Source organism: Oncorhynchus mykiss, chromosome 12, assembly GCF_057628025.1.
Source record: "Oncorhynchus mykiss isolate SJ-2025 chromosome 12, ASM5762802v1, whole genome shotgun sequence".
Taxonomy (NCBI): Eukaryota; Metazoa; Chordata; class Actinopteri; order Salmoniformes; family Salmonidae; genus Oncorhynchus; species Oncorhynchus mykiss.
The window spans coordinates 19,525,465-19,543,179 of NC_143033.1; the positions used below are offsets into that span (position 1 = coordinate 19,525,465).

Genomic DNA, 17,715 nt, shown 5'->3' on the forward strand with positions numbered 1-17,715 from the left:
AATTACCCGAAATTCAGCTGGCAGCACATCTGAGACCACGGCACAGCAAGGAAAATCGGTTGACGTGAGTGTGTCGGGTGCATACCAAAAGGAGCTGTCAATGTCCTAAGGTCAGCACAGGCCTGTGGGGAAGTAGAGTGCCCTCCACCCTTGTCAGCCCATCTCCTAACTTCCCTGAATCTTTTAAAAGAACAGCTTTCCTGTACCAAGGTATAGCAGTGATGTTAATATGAGTTTCAGGAGAAATTAGAATGCTATTAGAAAACCACTTTCAGGGTAGATTACAATCATAAAGAACCGCAGGTACCAGTCATGCTCGTCTGAAGGCACAATAATATGGACATAAAATGAGTGTGTGTCAGCAGGAGCATGACTGTGCATAAGTTACAGTAGATGTCCGCAGGGTACAATATCCTTATTTCCACTTCTCTGAAGCACATTATCAATTTCAATTATCAATAGAATGTCTTCAGGATAAATCAGATTCTCATCACAGCCTCAATATCTTCCTATGCCACATGATGACTCGCTAGCAGCTAGCTGGAGGGTGATTGATAACAGGAAACAATTGAGAATGACTTCCAAGAAGTCAAAGCAAAGACAAAAAAACATCTTATTTGTGCTTCCTGTCTGTACCACAGACTAAAGGACTTCCGTCAGAGAGGCAACAGCAGCAGGAGGTGAGGCTACAATAGCAGTCAGAGGCTACAGCAGCAGTCAGTGAGCCACAGCAGCAGTCAGTGAGGCTACAGCAGCAGTAAGTGAGCCTACAGCAGCAGTCAGTGAGGCTACAGCAGCAGTCAGTGAGGCTACAGCAACAGTCAGTGAGGCTACAGCAGCAGTCAGTGAGGCTACAGCAGCAGTCAGTGAGCCTACAGCAGCAGTCAGTGAGCCTACAGCAGCAGTCAGTGAGGCTACAGCAGCAGTAAATGAGGCTACAGCAGCAGTCAGTGAGGCTACAGCAGCAGTCAGTGAGGCTACAGCAGCAGTCATTTAGAGTACAGCAGCAGTCAGTGAGGCTACAGCAGCAGTCATTTAGAGTACAGCAGCAGTCAGTGAGGCTACAGCAGCAGTCAGTGAGGCTACAGCAACAGTCAGTGAGGCTACAGCAGCAGTCAGTGAGGCTACAGCAGCAGTAAGTGAGCCTACAGCAGCAGTCAGTGAGGCTACAGCAGCAGTAAATGAGGCTACAGCAGCAGTCAGTGAGGCTACAGCAGCAGTCAGTGAGGCTACAGCAGCAGTCATTTAGAGTACAGCAGCAGTCAGTGAGGCTACAGCAACAGTCAGTGAGCCTACAGCAGCAGTCAGTGAGGCTACAGCAGCAGTCAGTGAGGCTACAGCAGCAGTTATTTAGAGTACAGCAGCAGTCAGTGAGGCTACAATAGCAGTCAGTGAGGCTACAGCAGCAGTCAGTGAGGCTACAGCAGCAGTCAGTGAGCCTACAGCAGCAGTCAGTGAGGCTACAGCAGCAGTCATTTAGAGTACAGCAGCAGTCAGTGAGCCTACAGCAGCAGTCAGTGGGCCTACAGCAGCAGTCAGTGAGCCTACAGCAGCAGTCAGTGAGCCTACAGCAGCAGTCATTTAGAGTACAGCAGCAGTCAGTGAGGCTACAGCAGCAGTCAGTGAGGCTACAGCAGCAGTCAGTGAGCCTACAGCAGCAGTCAGTGAGCCTACAGCAGCAGTCAGTGAGCCTACAGCAGCAGTCAGTGAGCCTACAGCAGCAGTCAGTGAGCCTACAGCAGCAGTCAGTGAGGCTACAGCAGCAGTCAGTGAGGCTACAGCAGCAGTCAGTGAGCCTACAGCAGCAGTCAGTGAGCCTACAGCAGCAGTCATTTAGAGTACAGCAGCAGTCTGAGCCTACAGCAGCAGTCAGTGAGCCTACAGCAGCAGTCATTTAGAGTACAGCAGCAGTGTGAGGCTACAGCAGCAGTCATTTAGAGTACAGCAGCAGTCAGTGAGGCTACAGCAGCAGTCAGTGAGGCTACAGCAGCAGTCAGTGAGGCTACAGCAGCAGTCAGTGAGCCTACAGCAGCAGTCAGTGAGCCTACAGCAGCAGTCATTTAGAGTACAGCAGCAGTCAGTGAGCCTACAGCAGCAGTCAGTGAGCCTACAGCAGCAGTCATTTAGAGTACAGCAGCAGTGTGAGGCTACAGCAGCAGTCAGTGAGGCTACAGCAGCAGTCATTTAGAGTACAGCAGCAGTAAGTGATGCTGCAGCAGCAGTAAGTGAGGCTACAGCAGCAGTAAGTGAGGCTACAGCAGCAGTCAGTGAGGCTACAGCAGCAGTCATTTAGAGTACAGCAGCAGTAAGTGATGCTGCAGCAGCAGTAAGTGAGGCTACAGCAGCAGTCAGTGAGGCTACAGCAGCAGTCAGTGAGGCTACAGCAGCAGTCATTTAGAGTACAGCAGCAGTAAGTGATGCTGCAGCAGCAGTAAGTGATGCTGCAGCAGCAGTAAGTGAGGCTACAGCAGCAGTCATTTAGAGTACAGCAGCAGTCAGTGAGCCTACAGAAGCAGTCAGTGAGCCTACAGCAGCAGTCAGTGAGCCTACAGCAGCAGTCAGTGAGCCTACAGCAGCAGTCAGTGAGGCTACAGCAGCAGTCAGTGAGGCTACAGCAGCAGTCAGTGAGCCTACAGCAGCAGTCAGTGAGCCTACAGCAGCAGTCATTTAGAGTACAGCAGCAGTCTGAGCCTACAGCAGCAGTCAGTGAGCCTACAGCAGCAGTCATTTAGAGTACAGCAGCAGTGTGAGGCTACAGCAGCAGTCATTTAGAGTACAGCAGCAGTCAGTGAGGCTACAGCAGCAGTCAGTGAGGCTACAGCAGCAGTCAGTGAGGCTACAGCAGCAGTCAGTGAGCCTACAGCAGCAGTCAGTGAGCCTACAGCAGCAGTCATTTAGAGTACAGCAGCAGTCAGTGAGCCTACAGCAGCAGTCAGTGAGCCTACAGCAGCAGTCATTTAGAGTACAGCAGCAGTGTGAGGCTACAGCAGCAGTCAGTGAGGCTACAGCAGCAGTCATTTAGAGTACAGCAGCAGTAAGTGATGCTGCAGCAGCAGTAAGTGAGGCTACAGCAGCAGTAAGTGAGGCTACAGCAGCAGTCAGTGAGGCTACAGCAGCAGTCATTTAGAGTACAGCAGCAGTAAGTGATGCTGCAGCAGCAGTAAGTGAGGCTACAGCAGCAGTCAGTGATGCTACAGCAGCAGTCATTTAGAGTACAGCAGCAGTAAGTGATGCTGCAGCAGCAGTAAGTGATGCTGCAGCAGCAGTAAGTGAGGCTACAGCAGCAGTCATTTAGAGTACAGCAGCAGTCAGTGAGGCTACAGCAGCAGTCATTTAGAGTACAGCAGCAGTAAATGAGGCTACAGCAGCAGTCAGTGAGGCTACAGCAGCAGTCAGTGAGGCTACAGCAGCAGTCATTTAGAGTACAGCAGCAGTAAGTGAGGCTACAGCTGCAGTCAGTGAGGCTACAGCAGCAGTCAGTGAGGCTACAGCAGCAGTCAGTGAGGCTACAGCAGCAGTCAGTGAGGCTACAGCAGCAGTCAGTGAGCCTACAGCAGCAGTCAGTGAGGCTACAGCAGCAGTCATTTAGAGTACAGCAGCAGTCAGTGAGGCTACAGCAGCAGTCATTTAGAGTACAGCAGCAGTCAGTGAGGCTACAGCAGCAGTCATTTAGAGTACAGCAGCAGTCAGTGAGGCTACAGCAGCAGTCATTTAGAGTACAGCAGCAGTAAGTGAGGCTACAGCAGCAGTAAGTGAGGCTACAGCAGCAGTCAGTGAGGCTACAGCAGCAGTCAGTGAGGCTACAGCAGCAGTCATTTAGAGTACAGCAGCAGTCAGTGAGGCTACAGCAGCAGTCAGTGAGGCTACAGCAGCAGTCAGTGAGGCTACAGCAGCAGTCAGTGAGCCTACAGCAGCAGTCAGTGAGGCTACAGCAGCAGTCATTTAGAGTACAGCAGCAGTCAGTGAGGCTACAGCAGCAGTCATTTAGAGTACAGCAGCAGTCAGTGAGGCTACAGCAGCAGTGCTTTATAGTCGTGCAGTTTTTATTGTTATTCTTTAGTTTTTTATCTTCTGTTTGTTGTGTAGTAAATATTTCAGAGTTTTTTGCATTCCATGTCTGAAATGTGCTGTATAAATAAAGCTTGATTTTGAATTATAATAAAGAAATAGCTAAAGCAACACAATATGGAGAAAAGTATTAACTAGATAGAATACTTTGAGCTTTTCCCACTTTCAGAAGGGTTTGATCGGAACCTCCAGGGTGGGTTTACATACTAATAAGAGTGTTGGACACAGAGCTATAATCAACCCGTTGTACGAAAGATCTGTGTTATACCGCAATTGTAAGGTCATTTCTGATTGAGTGGACATATGCAGAGTTTACCGTGAATGCGGTCTCAGCGAATACGGGAACAATGCCTATAAATTAAAATTGCGCTATAGCGCAGATCTTCCACAGTACTGATTGAATCTAGGCCTGAGAGGAACAGACGTTAATAATACCTGAGATGGAGCATTGTGACAGTCCAGACTTTTATACAAAAGGAGGATGGCATCAGGGCTGTAAATGTAGTCTACTGTCAGGCTAGTAGAGATAAATTCTTATCTAATAGCCATTATCTAACACAACTATCCATGCCTGGGGTAACCTAAGCAGCTACCCATATCAACATCCATCTAATGCTCTACAACTTCTATAAATAACAAGCTAGTTTTGCAGAGAACAAATTATTTCCACCTGCTTTACATCACCAAAAGTGGTGTGTGTGTGTGCGTGTGTTGAAATCAGAGCCTAGACATTCTTTATTGTTTGGCAGAAGCCCCTCTGTCATCATAATTGATTATTGATCAATTGATCAAGGGCCCTTGTGCTCTCTGGTGGGTTGAAATGAAAAGTAATCACCACAGCCATTCAATGCCATATTTATGGATAAGGGAACAGGCGAGGCATTCACAATTTATTGAAGTGGGTGAAAAGCAATTGGCAAACAAACACAAAAATCTGTTTGAATTAGAAAAACAAGTTGGAAAACAGGAAGCACAAAGGACATGTATCATTCCTTATCCCTTTCTAAATGTAAAACATTCAGGCAACGCTTATTAACTTCTCTGTCATTGAGGGAGGAGACTTCTTTTTACCTTATTAACAAGAGTTATTTGAGAAAATCTTAGGCTGCGTTTACATAGGCATCCCAATTCTGATATTGTTTTCACTAATTGGTCTAAGGACCAATCAGATCAGCTCTGAAAATAGTTTGACGTGAAAAGATCTGATGTCATTGGTCCAAAGACCAATTAGTGGAAAAAATATCAGAATTGGGCTGCCTGTCTAAACACAGCCTTAGTGACCTGCGATAAAAGGGAAACTTCACTCCTGTCTGTACCGTGTACTTAGTCTGAAAGATCAAGTACTCATAGATATTGTAAAGGTAATCATTTCGAAATGTATTCCAATGAGTAGTATGAAGATGTAGTGCATAATCCTAAATCATTTAGGCTGCGTTTACACAGGCATCTCAATACTGATATTTTGCCACTAATTGGTCTTTCTTTTTTTCTCCATTGGAGAAAATAACAGAATTGGGATGCATGAGTAAACAAAAGCTGTAAAAAATTTTTTTTTTTAAATCCTGTTGTTTTTACAGTAACTTACTGGCAGTTTTACAGTATGTTACTGTAAAACTAAAAAAGTACAGTATGTACTGTTAAACCAAAGTTTATTTGGAATTTATGGTAACATATTGTACTTTTATTTTTACAGTAACTTACTGCCAGGTAAAAAAAAAAAAAAAAAAACATGTTTACAGTGCAGCATCAGAGGAGCCTTAAGTGCAGAAATGTATGATAAGAACATCAAGTACAGCACTTTGGTGGGTTTGGGTTATGTACAGTATGTCATCCATATCTGGAGCTATCCTGCATATCACAGCTCTGATGTAATTGTACATCAACCACAGTAATCATTCTATGGGAGTACACTATGTGTAAGATATGTCACATTCCATGTAATTGTGACAATCCTGTGTGTTCAACCCACTAACATACTCAGTTATTTATCATTGGATGCATCTGCTGCATTGTTCCTTGTAACATTGCAGTTGTACAACCGTAAAGTTGCTTGTACTGAAAAGAGTTCAGATTTCCTAGGCTGTTGAAAAGACATGATTTGTAGAGGACAACAGTGGAAGTGAAGGGCTGAAATAGTGCAGTTGTTACACTTATCAGGCTACAATGAGATCATACAGCACTTGATTTAAACGTAATACAGTACAACAAACAGCACCACAGACACATTGGAGCCATACTTATCTAGGACACACTGTACTAAAATCTTGAGTGATTGTATCAGATGCTTGTTTAAATTTTTTGGGGAGATGTGTTAGAAAAGGTACTAACTGGGCTAGCAAAGTCTTTGCCCCTCTATACATAAACTCAGCCAGTTTCGGGCAAGTCTAGGGGTCAAATATCCCCTCCCCTTCTGAAATTTTAAAGATGTGGGCACCTGCGAAATCGTGATTTGTCCAAATGATCAGTGACATAAAATCTGCATACCGGTACAAAGTTTCTCGTTAGTCGTCAGATCCCACAGTCTGTGGACAGATGCTACTACCATTTACTGTATGTTACGAGCATCTGTCATCGAGAGATTAGAGTTCTTACTTATGCATAATGAATTTCCACAACGCAATACAATACATACTGTACTGCTCAGGTATAGTAAGTAGGTGGATGAAGTGGATTGAATGAGGCTGAGCAACTTGCTCAACATCCCAAGAGCCTCTCATGCTGCCATACCAACACTGAAATGGTTGGATGTTTCATCCCCCCAAAAATCAAGAAACAATACCTTATACAGCTTACACTATAATGATATTACAAAAGCACGGAAGAAGAACACTGCAATATAACTTTTAAACCCTTCAAGAATCAAGACAAATCTGTCAGGCTTCAACACAAAAAGAGCTGGCACAAAACAAAGGTGTAACAGGTAATCTGCAGAGACCATATATTCTTGCAGACTATAGAGTTTGAACAGGAGGACAGCATGAGGAAAGTGCATTAGTCACATGGGTATGTTCTGTCATCAGAGAGACTACCCAGAGCTCTGATACCACATCACCCTTCAAGTACTGGATTATTGCTCAATGAGTATAATTGTTGAAGCAACGAAAGGTGGCTTTCATTATTTTAAAAGTCAATTTGGTTCATAAAGTCATTGAGTTAAAAAGACTCCCAAGGGAATATGGTGTAAATGAGGACAAAAACCCACAATTGGGTAAAATTGGCATTCACAGATTGCAGACACTAAAAAGTGCCTAGGTTATCACACACAATATTGAATTCATACAAAAACCACCAAATAGGGTTGTTAAAAAATACAACCGCCAAACTTTGTTTTAATTTATAAATGTATCTTGAAAAATCTTGCATATATTTGAAAATATTACTTTTATAATTTGAAGTGTCACTAAAGCGTTTAGCAGTGTTCTTCTTTGGTTGATTTTGGAAGTTGCATGCAGAGATCCAAAAAATTATTTTGATTATATCATGAACACCATTAGCCTGGCTGACGCGACTCACATGGTACACAGCCGAAAGAGAGCTGTGACACAATGGTCTGGAGAGGAGTCTGTTCGTAAATGCAGTATTTGCGCTGAAATAGGTTGAGCTTTGTTTGATTGGTTCCCTCAAATGGCTTCTTTCCTGGGGGGTTGAGACCTCACGTTGTTTGGATTTGAAAATCCAACAGTTGTATTGGAAGGGACGGCGCTCAGGGGCTGTGAGTGGTCGTGCCGACAACATCAAAATAGCCTTTTCACACTGTGAAGTCAGGAGGACTTCGAGTTAGGTGTTAGCCAGACTAGAAAACGAAAAAACATTACAAAACAAACACTGCTAGTTCAAAGGTAGGATGGCAGTCAAATCTATTGACTGCCATCCTACCTTTGTCTTCATAGCTCCCTGCTGACAACATTTGTAGACAGATGAAGAATGTATTTTATTTTTATCATTATCTTTGCTTTTGATGGGCACACGTGCACTGTAGTGTGATAGAGCAGATAGGTTAGGAGACCAAGGATATAGTTTCCATGCGTCTCCTCTCCAGCATGGTCAGTAAACAGATAGGCTGTTCAGACACTTAATTTGGCTTCTGTTGGCATCTTGCACATCATCAGAATCTGCTTCAAGGCTTTCTGAACATCCTCATCCATCTGACCCTGTAAGGAATAAAGTAATGGTGACATAACATTAAAACCACACCTGCAACGTTTAATATGAGATCATATACAGAGTACACAGTATGCATAAGAACATACCTGGACGGCGTATAGGAGATGCATCCTGTAGACGGACACTATCTCATGGTGCTGCCTCTTTGACTCCTATAGTAAAGAGATGCAGAAACAGGTTAGTGTGTTATTTTTACACATAGCAGACGCTCTTATCCAGAGTGCCTTACAGGAGCGATTAGGGTTAGGTGCCTTGCTCAAGGGCACATTGGCAGATTTATCGCCTAGCCGACTCGAACGAGCGACCTTTAGATTACTAGCCCAACTCTCCTAACCACTAGGCTACCTGCCACCCAATTAGCTAGTGAAATATCCATCAGCTATAAAACCATGCTGAAATTGCTCAGAATTATGAAAGATAACCATCAAAAATGAAGACTGCATATTCAGGCAAACCCCCAGCAGTGACATAAAAAAAACGCATAATCTTCAGTAGACTTTCTAGATCAGCATCTACATTGTCTTTAGTCATAGCTATCTAAGTACTTCCAAAGAAACAGGGTGGTCAATAACTAAGAAGCCGTGTGTACTGCAGCCTGTGAGAAGCAGCCACAGATGGGGAGATACAGCCCGCTGGGCACAGACATCAGTTCAACATCTATTTTAAATGTACATTTAGTTGAGTTGTCAACTAATGTAAATTCAATGTGAAATCAACAAAACATGTCACCATGTAATTGGATTTAGGTTAAAAGATGAAATTCCCTTATGTTGATGACTTTTTGGAAATCCAATCAGTTTTCCCCGTTGATTCAATGTCATCACGTATGTTTTTGTTGAAATGACGTGGAAACAACGTTGATTCAACCAGTTTTTGGCCAGTGGGAGTTTGGCCGCCCAGTCCACACATGCCTGTGACTCATTATGTCTTGGACCAGAGGAGGCTGCCCTGTATCCGGCCATTAGATGTCTTGGCTCTAAAAAACTAAAGGTATTGGCTAATCATGACAGTACAGAGATTCACAGTAACTCACCCAACTGTTAGCTTCCAACTGTCTGACAGATGTTCCAGGAAAGTATTTAGTCTTAGGAATTTGTGTGAAATGGTATATCCTGTCTTCTGTCTCTGATGCTATCTGAGTGAGGTTGAATGCAGTACACTGATTGTTGGTTGAATAAGCCATATTATATATAGTTTGAATGAGTATGACTTACCCCTAGCTGGTACTGCAGCTGCTTGACTTGCTGCTGTAGGTTGTCCAGCTGCTGCTGCAGCAGGGTCTGCTGTCTCTTGGCTGAGCCTGCACTGTAAGACAGCTGGGATAGGCTGTTTAAGGCATCCTTTAACTTCCCCACCTCTCTCGACAGGTCATCAATCTGAGACACAAACATGGGGATCAATAAAAGTGCTTTGACAAAAGTGCTTTTCTATCATAACCAAAGACGAAACAAAATGTCATAAGAAAGCAAAATAGAGGGATACCTCTAAACTCTTTAAAGGTCCAATGCAGAGGTTCTCTATCTCAATATGAAATCATTTCTGAGTAGCAATTAAGTACCTTACTGTTAAAGTACCTGATTGCTCTCAATTAAAATTCATTTATTAGCAAAGAGCAATTTCTCAAGCAAGAATTGTCTGAGTGGGGACGAGAAAATTGAAAACGGTCTATTATTGGTCTATTAACTAATTTAACACCTGGTGATGTCACCAGGCAGGCCAAAACTCCATCCCACAAACATAGACTGAAATTTCAGGTGGTCTTTTCAAACAGCTCTTGCACTAAAAGGGCATAATCATCATTTTAAGAATTTCAAAGTATCATTCCAATCATAGTGTGGAAATATATATACACACAACACAGGAAATTCACGTGTTTGACTGCACTGGGCCTTTAAGTGTTTCCTTTGCCAAACCAGGGAATTTGCTAGCTATTCATTACCATTGAACATTGTATAAAGCACTCTACCAACAGAAAGCAGTAAATAACAAACCTTCTTATTCTTGTCTCTCTCTGAGCTGACATGTTCCTCCACCAGTTTCTTCAGCTGAACAATTGCATCCTGGGCTTCTCTGAGCTTGGTGCTCAGAGTGTGGTTCTCCTTCTCCCTGCTGATGGCCAGCTCCTGCAGGGCCTCCCTCTCACTCCTCCCCTCCCTCAGTTCTTGCCACGCTGCAGCCGCCTCCAGAGCCATCTCATCCTGCTTCCTCAGGGCCCCCTGGAGGAGCTGCGTCAGGTTGCCCTCCTCCTTCTCCAGGCCCTCTCTCATCTGCTCGTGCTCCAGCCGTGATATAGAGTCCTCCGGTGTGTGGTCCTTCTCCATGGTCAGTCTGTTCTGTAGGGTGTCCACCTGCAAGGTCCTCTGGGACAGCTGTTGTCTTAGAGCATCTGCCTGGGCCTCCAAGTCCTTGATAGCGCTGCCTAGAGAGGACACCATCTGGGTGTGGTCAGATAACGCCACTGACTCCTGAGCCTCAGCCTCCTGCTTCAGGAGGGCAATCTCCTCCAGAGAGGCTGAGTACTTGCTCTGTGTGTCGGCTAGCGATGCCTGCAGCTCCTCTACTCTGCTTCTCAGCATGGCCTGCTCCTTGTCTGGGGAGGCTACAGGGCTGCCAGGCTTAGACTTGACAGCCCGGATCTCCTCCAGATGGTTCCTGGTGGAGCTCAGTTCACTCTTGGCCTCACTGTAGGACTTGGATAGTTCCAGCAGGCGGCGCTGCAGCCCATCGATCACGCTCCCCAGCTCGCCTTTCATCTCCTCAAAGTCTTTAGCTGCAGCCTCCACGGGGACCGTCCCCCTCAGAGCCTCCTGCAGCATCCTGATCTCCTCCTGCGCCTCCTGGTACCGGTCCACCAGCAGGCTCTTCTCCCGATCACTGCTGTCGTCTGCTGCCTTCAGCCTGGCCTCCTGCTCTCTGATCCGGCCTACATCACTCTCCCTCTGCTGCTCTGACTGGGCCAGCTGGGACCTCAGCTCTTTCACTTCCTGCTCCAGAGAGCTTCTCAGTTTCTGGAGCTTTTGCTCTGTCGTTTCACTTCCTCCACCATCTCCTCTTTCAATATGTGCCATGAGGGCCAGCACCTCCTCTCTGGCCTGCTGGTGTTTCTCCTGTGTCTCTGTCAGCTTGGCCTGGAGCTCTGCTAGACTCTCCAGCAGCACCTCCCCCTCCCTCCCCATCACCTCCCCCTGCTCAAGTTTGAGCCTGGCATGGAGCGTGCAGTTCTCCTTCTGCGTCTCCTGCAGTTTGGAGTGGACTCTCCCTAGGGTCTCCCTCAGCAGTCGGATCTCCTCCTCGCCTCCCTCCTTCCCTCGCTCCCCACTCTCTTCCTCCTCTTGTCTCACGGAGGAGCTACTGAGCTCCAGGGCAGACCCCTCAGACATGTCCTCCTCCTCCGTCCCCTGGGGCTGGAGCAGGGACTCGCTGGGGGACTTGTGGGTGATGTGGTAGGAGGCATTAGAGTTCATACTGTTGGGGCGGGACGAGTCCTCTTGGCTAACCTCACCTCCCTGGGGAGACGGACGCTTCTACAGAGAGATGTAGATAGAAGGAAATATGAGATGGGGAAAGATAAGTAAACAAGATTTAGTTGATTATTTAGGATCTTATTAAGTGGATCTTTCTTAGGTAGAAGGTGTAATTACAGTAAACACCACACAGGGATATCACCATGTTGGGATATCTTCGTCCCTGGAATGACAAGTTATATTGAGTATCTGGCTTACCTTGAGTATTTGGGCTAACTGCTGGTTCTCCAGAGACAGAGCTGTAATCTTGGCATGTAGGGCCACTACCAGAGCTGAGTCTGCCTTCCCACAGTCCTCTGCCTGTATCAACATAAATTATACAGTTAACATACAATGGTTTGGACCACCAGGGAATATTATGTAAGGAGTTTGGGACATCTCATGAAACTTACATCACACTTCCATTAGTAATATCTGAGGTACATGTAGTAATATTAGTCAACATTTCAGACTCTGTTAAGTAAAGTAGTGCAGCGGGTGGTTAACTTGTACTATAACTGACTAGATTACAGTGTGGGTTTTTGAGCTGCTGTGCTGTGTAAATGGATTCCAGAGAGAGAGAAATGGGACCGAGAAAGCTAGTGGACTGAGATCAAAGCAGCGCAGGCCAGTGATATTAAAGGCCTGCGCTGTAGATGTAACTCGCCTTGGGCTCCTGCCCCGGCTCCGTCTGGCTTATAGTCACAGTCTGGTCCACAATCTGCTTCAGATTCTCAATGGTCTCCAGCAGCATGCACTTCTCCTCATGTAGCTTCTCCACCTCCTCCCTCTGAGACACGCCATGCAACTCCCCTTCCTGACAGAAAGAGATAGGAGAGAGAAAGAGGGGAAGAGGGAGATAGAGCGAGAAAGAAAGTTATGCAGGGAGGGAGGGAGAGCGAGCGAGAAAGTTATTCAGGGAGGGAGGGAGAGCGAGCGAGAAAGATATGCAGAGAGCGAGCGAGAGAGAGAGCAAAACCAACATAAACAAAAGTTGGTGACACAGAAAATAAAATATGATGGAAAACAACCAAATGAGAGGCCTAATGACTGATAAGAAATGTTCTTGATTGTAAGTGCATGTACCTTATAATTAAATGTTTCAAATCCACAACTTTTACTGGAGACTGGAGTTTCATTTGGGGTCATGTACGCGGGAGAGTTGGGACTAGACATCTAGAAAGTTTGGAAACATGAATTACATTTCTTATTGTTTACTCCTGCATTCTGCACCATAGACACAGTAATTACTATCTATACATACAAATACACTCACACAGACAGAAAAAGGGACCCAAAAAGGAAGACACCAGACAGAAGGGAGACAGACAGACCAAAAACAGACAGGCAGACCAACAGACAGACAGACAGACTGACCGACCAACATGACAAACAGACAGAGACATGCCTTTACCTGCACAGGGCTAATGGGAGGTGGAGGTGCTTTTCGTTTTTTGGGAGTTGTGCTTCGATCGCCACCTAACCTAGCCACTTGATCATGCTGAGGTGTGAGTGAAGGAGTGGGAATAAAGAGAAGAACAAAAACAGAAGAACGATCCAGCAGTTTTTAGTTAGGTTAGTTAGTGAAAGAGAAGAATCTCAAACATTTGGAGAATTTGTGATCAAAGAAGGTATTTATCGAGGAGTAACAAGGCCCTGGAGATGTATCTGTTTAGCTAAGGGGTTATATTCGTGCTCATACATGCTGCTTGAGGTGCATTTCAAATTGAGTCATTACGTAAAAGAAACATAAGGTTTAAACAAAGCTATCCTCTCATTCAAGATAAGGTTGTCAATGATGACACTACAGTGGAAAGAGATTGGTTTGACTGTGTAATGTGTACGATTCGTTCTGATTAGACTAATAGGTGTAATTTATCACGTTGATATCAAGTTAAATGTGTGTAGGTTCAATGATTAGGAAAAACTGGATGCAGTTGTGAAGCTTGGAAGAAGATAGAAAGATTGCACAAGCTGACCTAACTTACCTGAGGAGATTTGGGGGACTTTGGGGTGTCTGTGTATAGGGAGGAGAGAGGGGAAGAACAACATTCAAGACACAGCCTGAAGATGGCAGTGTTGGATAAATTCTGCATGATAGGCCAACTGAAAAGTTGCATTTCAAAGTTTGACCACAAGGAGGTCAATGATGTATCTGGGTCGATTATGGAGGAAAGGAAAGAAAAGCCTGAAGTTCTTCTAGTCAAAGCATCTCTCTTTTTATAACTTTACAGTGTGAACAATAGAACAATGCTTCATGTTACAACCATTTACATGCATCCGAGAGCTTGAATTTCATAACTTTCAGTCACCTCAAATGGATTTGAAGGGAAATTAAGTCTGAAGGTCCTGCTAGTGTCTGGTTAATTGCCTCATAGTAAGCTCGATCAGTACTAAAGACAGTTCCTATCTCACCGCTGTCTGAATGTGCACTGTGCAACTCGGCAGTGAGGACGGCCCTGATCTCACTGCTGCCAGACAGCTTGGCGTAGTGCAGAACGTCATGACCCAAAGAGTCCACAGCCTGAAGAACAGCTCCTCTCTGGACCAGAACCTCTACTACAGACATACTGCTGCTCTCACTGGCCAGCATCACTGCTGTCCTGTATCAAACAGTCAGAAATAGTATAATCATCATCATACTCATCATTAACATATTCTTCATCATCATCATCCTCATCACCATCATTACCATCAACCACAACATCACCATCAGGGTATTTTGATGTAATGTGCTTGAAGACGACCCTGTAATGATTCAATTAAGTTATGAAGTAGAATGCACGTGAGATCTGACAAATTTCTCCTTCCCTACCTGCCGTTCTTATCACACGCGTTGACGTCAGCTCCCCAGTCCAGGAGGCTGCTACAAACATCAGCATGGGCGTGTCTGGCGGACAGCAGCAGGGGGCTGAGGCCATCCTGCAAGACACACACACATCATAGTTCACTACCAGTATATTGCATACAGTGTGTACAGATGCCTTGATCATAGTAACACGGAACAGAAGTTTGCATACTGTACTGACATACTGAAGTTCACATAATGTACTGTAAAAGGCTCCATGACCTTGTTTCTCGGGAAGTGAAAGGAAGAAGAGGAAGAAGTGGTTGGAATGTAAGCTTTACAGTATATTCAGCTGGTGTATACTAGAAGATAGTACATTGTTTGGTCTGCTGCAATGAAAGCATACCATACTAGAAACAAGCTGTTTCAGTCATGTAGTCCATGACCACAATGCAATTCCAAAGACAACACTATGAGCAGTAACAGGCTGGGCTACATCCTTCAGCATCCTGCTAAAGTAGAAGAATGACTTTATAGCTCCAACCTCCACTGAAACACATGAAAGCAAAGCAGCCAAGTCCTTTTATTGTATCCTTTTGGCACACTGAGTTGGCCATTCTCCCCCACAGCTCAGCGAGAGGGAAAAAGAGAGAAATAAAAACTTTACTCTACCCCCCTCTATCTCTCTACCAGGCAGCCACACACACCCACATACACAAACCCCTCATTACACCTCCACAAACATCCGCCCCTTCTCCTCTGACGCACAGACAGTCCTCACTATCAACTAATGCACACAACACAGCCAGCCAGCCAGCCAGCCAGCCAGCCATGTGTTTATTTTTTTTATTTTTATTTCTCTGTCTATCCTTTCATTTCTACCTTTCTTTCCCAGGGTTTGGCTTGCCTTATTAACAAGGTTCAGGAAACTGACACCTCATCAAAAGCAGAGTCAGGCAATATCTACAGGCCCAGTCTTCGCTTCACGGAACATTACACATTGCACTGGGCGTTGACTCGTTACTTAACAGGATCATATGGATCTACTGTCTCACTGGTAGATGGAAAAGGTTTCAAAATTACATAACAACACAAAAGGACAACCATAAACGTGAAATACTAATGGCTGACGCTAGACTTCATACTCAACTTCAAATTAACTTCATAACTTCGACCATAGATTAAAACCAGGAGCCAATGGAAAACTAATTTCACCAATGTACTTTCCCCAGGGACACCAAACATCACAACCCGTAGGTTGAGTGATTTCTCTGGTGATACAGTGAGCTCCAAAAGTAGAGACAGTGTGACATTTTCTTTTGTTTTGGCTCTGTACTCCAGCACTTTGGATTTGAAATGATAAAGGAACTATGAAGTTAAAACGCAGATGGTCTGCTTTCATTTGAGGGTATTTGCATCCATATCGGGTGAACCGTTTAGAAATTACAGCACTTTGGTACATAGACCCCCCATTTTAGGGGACCAAAAGTATTGGGACAAATTCTCTTATATGTCTATTGAAGTAGTCAAAAGTTTAGTATTTCGTCCCAAATTCCTAGCATACAATGACAACATCAAGCTTGTGACTCTACAAACTTGTTGGATGCATTTGCTGTTTGTTTGGTTGTTTTTCAGACTATTTTGTGCCCAATAGATATGAATGGTAAATAATGTATTGTGTCATTTTGGATTCTCTTTTATTGTAAATAAGAATGGAATATGTTTCTAAACACTCCTACATGAATGTGGATGCTGCCATGACTAGGGAAAGTCCTGAATGAACTATGAATAATGATGAGTGAGAAAGATGCAGACTCACAAATACATAGATAATAACTTGTCAAATATGCTGACAACCAGCCATGTCCACGTGGTGAGCCTTCTGACAGCCAGGTGTGAGAACACTGACAGCTCTTAAACACCAAGAATGACCTCCGATGATTCTTGGTGTATAAAATGGAACTTTCACAGCTGCTTAAAGGGGGGCTGAACTTCCTGATTTAGCGTCGGTTTCAATTCTTCTCATTAGGAAATGCGACTGAGAACGAGATTTGGGTTTTGGAGGCGTGCTTTGATGTGGTTATCTTGTGTGTTTGTTTGAAAGTGAGAAGCGTTTGTACTTTCACGTCGCCAAAACCGTACAGAGTTACAGTCACTCACCCTTCTAGATAACTTGAAACAGTCTAACCAGGTCTTGTCTGGAAGTAGCCTAGACTAGCTAGCAAGCTAGCCAAATTCTTTCGCCAATTAGGTTCAGCCGTTCAGTGTGCAACCGTGGCAAAAGTTGGTTTGACTTTGGATAGCCTGTCTGTAGGGTCAGTTAGAGAATGCCAATAAATTATACAATATAAATTGGACAATTATTTCATATTGCACACCTTTTTGTTGTCTTATTTGTATATGAATTCCTACAATTTATAGTTGTTTGTGGTTTTTATGTCATTGGAATTTGGAGCTATTGATAGTTTAAAATGTTGTCCCATGTATATTGTGTAATTTACTAATGGTCCATAACTATCCCCTTAGGGATATCGGCATTGTGATCGGGTGGCGTGCAGCTGTGCTCCAAACTGATGATTAGTTGGGTGTTGCAATCTGTGGGAATTTGGGTAGGATTGAAATAAAAACCAACCGAAGGAAAACTGCTACAGTACCATTCATTCTGACATACATTTTTTTTTATTACTAATTATCTCGCAAATCTCAGTTTTGGACGATACTGAATTTATGACCAAAATTATCTTATGTAGACTTTGTAGTCAATTTGAACACTAGAATAAAAGTTTGACTCATATCGACGCAACATAAGCAGTCATCAAAAGGAGAAGTTGCTTACTATGTTCAGACCACACAGTTTCCACCTCATACCTTATTCTTATTCACTGGAATGACCTTTGGTAAATAACATGGGAATCTTTTCAGACGACACTGTACAGTTTTAATAAGTGTTTGTATGTCTGTAGGTGAGAGAGGACAAAATCAACCTTGGTAGGAAAGAGGAAACATTACTAGCCATTGTGTGCAGGTGTGACAAATATGACATTTGACACTCCTGGGGAATCTAAATGGGGATAGGAAATATGTCAGAGTCCACTAGAAATGTGTCAGACTTGCTTAATGGTACACTACTAACATATATCACAAAGGGCACAGCTATTATGCGGGTTTCTAAGGATTTATATGACAAAAAAA

The 17,715-nt window shown here is 44.3% G+C and overlaps 1 protein-coding gene across 1 annotated transcript in view; it reads right to left on the reverse strand.

Moving 5' to 3' along the window:
• Window positions 1-4,923: 4,923 nt before the first annotated feature.
• The window catches only part of LOC110537130 (ankycorbin), a 68,789-nt gene continuing 55,997 nt past the window's right edge, over window positions 4,924-17,715 (reverse strand). Inside the window, exons 8-18 of the mRNA XM_090191469.1 lie at window positions 14,551-14,657; window positions 14,151-14,338; window positions 13,724-13,752; window positions 13,150-13,236; window positions 12,822-12,911; window positions 12,403-12,552; window positions 11,955-12,056; window positions 10,224-11,756; window positions 9,447-9,608; window positions 8,319-8,384; window positions 4,924-8,219 (exon numbers count right to left, since the gene is read on the reverse strand). Of these exons, the coding sequence (XP_090047595.1) occupies window positions 8,133-8,219; window positions 8,319-8,384; window positions 9,447-9,608; window positions 10,224-11,756; window positions 11,955-12,056; window positions 12,403-12,552; window positions 12,822-12,911; window positions 13,150-13,236; window positions 13,724-13,752; window positions 14,151-14,338; window positions 14,551-14,657 (2,601 nt within the window). The 3' untranslated portion in view covers window positions 4,924-8,132. The remainder of the gene's footprint in view (window positions 8,220-8,318; window positions 8,385-9,446; window positions 9,609-10,223; window positions 11,757-11,954; window positions 12,057-12,402; window positions 12,553-12,821; window positions 12,912-13,149; window positions 13,237-13,723; window positions 13,753-14,150; window positions 14,339-14,550; window positions 14,658-17,715) is intronic.